This window comes from Dipteris shenzhenensis, chromosome 12 (assembly GCF_047967505.1).
Source record: "Dipteris shenzhenensis isolate YYH24624 ecotype China chromosome 12, Dip_SZ_1.0, whole genome shotgun sequence".
NCBI classification, from domain to species: Eukaryota; Viridiplantae; Streptophyta; class Polypodiopsida; order Gleicheniales; family Dipteridaceae; genus Dipteris; species Dipteris shenzhenensis.
Window position 1 is genome coordinate 27,748,930 of NC_141607.1, and position 3,881 is coordinate 27,752,810.

At 43.8% G+C, this 3,881-nt stretch overlaps 1 protein-coding gene across 1 annotated transcript; it reads right to left on the reverse strand.

Moving 5' to 3' along the window:
* Positions 1-327: 327 nt before the first annotated feature.
* Positions 328-3,344, reverse strand: LOC147896056 (alcohol dehydrogenase 1-like). The gene is made up of 10 exons (XM_087383204.1): positions 3,257-3,344; positions 2,870-3,006; positions 2,702-2,748; positions 2,250-2,575; positions 2,079-2,161; positions 1,863-1,938; positions 1,585-1,646; positions 1,200-1,295; positions 951-1,112; positions 328-502 (listed from the first exon to the last, which is right to left on the reverse strand). Exons 1-10 carry the CDS (start codon positions 3,312-3,314, stop codon positions 380-382), a joined length of 1,170 nt encoding a protein of 389 aa, XP_087239330.1. The 5' UTR covers positions 3,315-3,344; the 3' UTR covers positions 328-379.
* Positions 3,345-3,881: the final 537 nt, after the last annotated feature.

The window sequence follows — 3,881 nt, forward strand, 5'->3', positions numbered from 1 at the left end:
TCACACTTTACAATTTGAGAAAAATTTCTTTGTGAACATAGTGACCATGGTGAAAGATGAGGTCCGATTGATGTGCAACATGCACCACGATTGATAAAAGATTTTGAAAGGTGAAAGGTGTAGGGTAAAGGGGCTAGTAAAGAGGCGGGTGCCTTTAAAATGTCACTTTCTCCATGGAAAGACCCCAATAAAGAGGCATGAAAAAGGTAAATATGGTTCAGTGTCAAGCTCTTATGAAAAGTTAAGATAGTCTAAATGTGGCACAGTACAGTTAATATTTTTTTCTCATTTTTTTTTTGAAAATTTATATCTTTTCTCTATTTCTATTCATGAAAAAACTATTGCGCCCCTTACAAGACTGCCCCTTTACCCTAAATGGCTAGTAAAGGGGCTGCATGTGCATGACACAGCGCAAGCTCTTTCCCTGCATCAGCAACTCGAACGCGTCATTGATTTGCTCGAACGGCAGTTCGTGGGTCACGAATCCGTCCACATTCAATTCCTGCAACCAAAAATATACTATATCATTTCGTGCAGCAGATTTAAGTAATGACATCATCCGGTGAAAACATCAATCGATCATCCGTAGTAGTTTTTACTTTCGTTGATTTCAACGAAGTTCCCGTCACTACATTCAAAACAAACACTTTCTACAAAACTTCCGTCACCAGGCAGACAATACACGCCCGTTCGGTAAGATTTCGACGAGTGGTAGAGTGAAATTTGAATGTCGTTGAGATTCTGTGAAACACAAAAATACGGCATCGATCCCCAGGTCCTGTTCCAATCCTCCCTAATACACTATTATATTTTTGGCGAATTCTGTAAACTAGTCATTCGGGCCCCGACGCCATCAAAGATATTAACGACCCAATCCTTGTTAAGAGCAAGCGGCGAAAGTTATATAGATTTGGATTCAGATTGGGCTTGCTCCCCTGCGCGTTTGTTACCTTGTTCATGTACATGTCTACCAGCTGCTGGATCTGGGTCCTGCCTTTGAACTCGCCGAACGTGGAACCCTTGATCTCTCTGCCGTCGAACAGCTGCATGGGATCCAAACGCAGCTGCCTCCCGCTCGACTCGATCCCCACTAGCACCGTTCTTCCCCATCCCTGCTTTTTGACCCGCATTACCGTGCCATTCATGGTGCATATATGGTAGCATTGATAAATTAGACGGAGAAAACATCTATGATCTACCTCGTGAGAGCTTTCAAACGCTGCAACCATAAGATCGACGTTCCCGACGCATTCGAAACAGCAATCGGCTCCCCCACCTGTCAACTCCTGCAGGACCTGCTTGAAGAAATTGACGCCATCAGCTTTGCGAAGCCCTGACAGAAATATCCGTGATTCGGTTTTAAGAACTGAGAATGACATATACGTCGATTGGAAGTTTAAACTAAAAGCTGAACAAGGTCAGCTGTACGCAGTGCCAAGTTACACTATAGATTCATGTCAACTAATAACTTGGAACGTGGAAGCCATCAGACATCTATCAGAAGCAGGGTTCCGTTCCTCGTCTTCAATGTGACCTGCCCCACGAATGCCAATCCCAAGAACCTACAGCCATTTCCTTAGGTACCTTTTGTATGGGTGTTGCTGATTCACGAGGGTTGACGAACTCCTTCACGCCAAATTCTTTAGCTGAAAGAGTTGTACCCACAAGATGTCACTATTTTTTACAGGTGAAAATGAAAATGTTACAGGTTTAGTGTATATAGTTTGCAAGTTTTCTGTGAACACTGTTCGACAGTTCGACTTCGAGCTCCCGTGGGCTGTCGTCGTGACAGCACTCTCAACAGACACGCAATGGAAGCTGTACAAAGCACATGGCCCTTAATCTTAATGCTTAGAACTCACCTATCTCAAACTTCTTTGGATTTACATCGACTCCAATAATGCGAGAAGCACCGGCTATCCTGGCACCTTCAGCAACCTAACCGCATCACGCATCAATACCATAAACTTTTAGATAATTAGAAGAAGCTTCCAAGCTAGCGTCAACAAGGAGAGAAGGAATCGCCCTACTCCCTCTAGACCCAAAGAAATCTTGAAGAGTCAGGGCACGAATCTTACCGCTAGACCTACAGCTCCCAATCCAAATATGACGACAGTTGATCCTGCTTCAACCTTAGCCACGTTCCAAGCAGCACCAACCCCTACAGACACCCATATTCATCACTCTGAATCCCTTCAGTAAGGCGCTTCTTAATTAATCCTCGTTTATTTGATTAAGCTTGAAGGTACCTGTTGGGACGCCACAAGCAAGGAGGCAAATCCTCTCGAGAGGAGCCTTTGGATCCACCTTGGCCACGCAACCAGCGTCGACAACCGTGTATTCGCTGAAACTAGATACATTCAGAAAATGATAGATGGGTTCCCCTCTGATCGAAAATCGGCTGCGTTGATCACCAAGCATTACTCCTCGGAAGGGGTTCACTTTCAGCCTTGCACACAGATTAGTCTTAGTGGACTTGCACTGCTTACAATCTCCACATTCTCCTGTGAATAAAGGAATCACGTGGTCCCCTGCCTCTATGTCTGTCACGCCTTCACCAACGCTCTCGACTATTCTGCGCAAACAAAGACGGGACAGCACAAGCTGCAGTCTTCCACGTTCGGATACGACGGAAAGAAATCTGGCATATCTAATCAATCAATGTTCTGACGTGCAACGATTGAAAAGAGTTGCGCCTTACCCTGCTGCTTCGTGACCGAAGATGCGAGGAAACAAGTTTACAAGGGCCTGCGCTAGACATGAGAAACATCAACTGAAACCCTTTTTGATATCCACCACTCTTTCCAACAGTTTTGGAAATCGATTAAACAATTACAACGCCAGTAAGAACGACGAAGGTGTGGGATACCTCAGCTTCCCAGAAGAAAACATCGCTGTGGCAGAGAGATGTGTGCGTTATCTTGATTCGGACCTCTCCTGCCTGAGGCGGATCGACTTGCACATCGTCAATCACAAGAGGCTGTTTGGGTTTCCAGGCGACAGCAGCTGGAGCAAGAGGAGGGAAATATATTGTCAATATCTACGGGTTTAAATCGTGAAAACCATCTTCCTCTCAATCACCTAATAACATTCGCTCACTAATGCACCTGTCTACGCAGAAAAATGCGATGGAATGCCTCAAAGCTAAAGTCTTCCAAGTCAGAACGAAACTTCCAAACGAGTCCCATTCAGGCATTGGACAGTTTCTGCTCTAATGCACGTGGAAAGCCTATGGAGTCAGGGAGAGGAGGCGAACCTTTACAAGTGATCACTTTCCCCCAGATGGAAGGCAAAGCGAGCGATTCGCTACCCATGTTCTGAGCTTTGCAGTAGGCAGCGAGGGTAGAAAGTTCGCTGCGCAAGACGAACTGACGAAGTCGAAGAATAAATATTTAAGGGTAGACAAAACTACAAGAAAAGTTAACAAGGGAGGCAGATTTAAGGCACATTTGGTGAGGCCTGTCGGTTGGTGGCACTTAGAGTCTTGAAAACAAACAACATGCATGAGCACAAGTAAGAGCATAAATATGGAGAAACATGCTACCTTGTAACCAGTGTTCCCCAAAAATATTTTTAGTTGCGCAATGAGTAACCTGTCCTTGAATCACAGCAATCACAAACCTGAGATATTATGATTCAGCCTTGTGAAAAGGGAAATTTGAGCACTTGAGCACATTTGAATTTTATCCTTTGCATCATGGCCTTAGAAACTTTCAACCATATTTCCAAAAATTTAACAAATCTTGAAGTTATATTTTACAAGTACTTTAGATGATTTTATAATCATGGAAACATGAATGGGCATATTATAAGAAATATTAATATATATTAAAAGTTTACAAGGAACGTTGCTAATACATTCATGAAAATATAAATGGTAC

Excerpts from the sequence above, each read along its gene's own strand:
- LOC147896056 (XM_087383204.1), bottom strand. The coding sequence starts at position 3,314 with ATGGGTAGCGAATCGCTCGCTTTGCCTTCCATCTGGGGGAAAGTGATC. Across the intron at positions 3,007-3,256 it reads GAAAGTGATCACTTGTAAAG|CTGCTGTCGCCTGGAAACCC; the intron begins GTTCGCCTCCTC and ends CTCTTGCTCCAG. Across the intron at positions 1,296-1,584 it reads CAGCAACACCCATACAAAAG|GTCCTGCAGGAGTTGACAGG; the intron begins GTACCTAAGGAA and ends TTCTTCAAGCAG.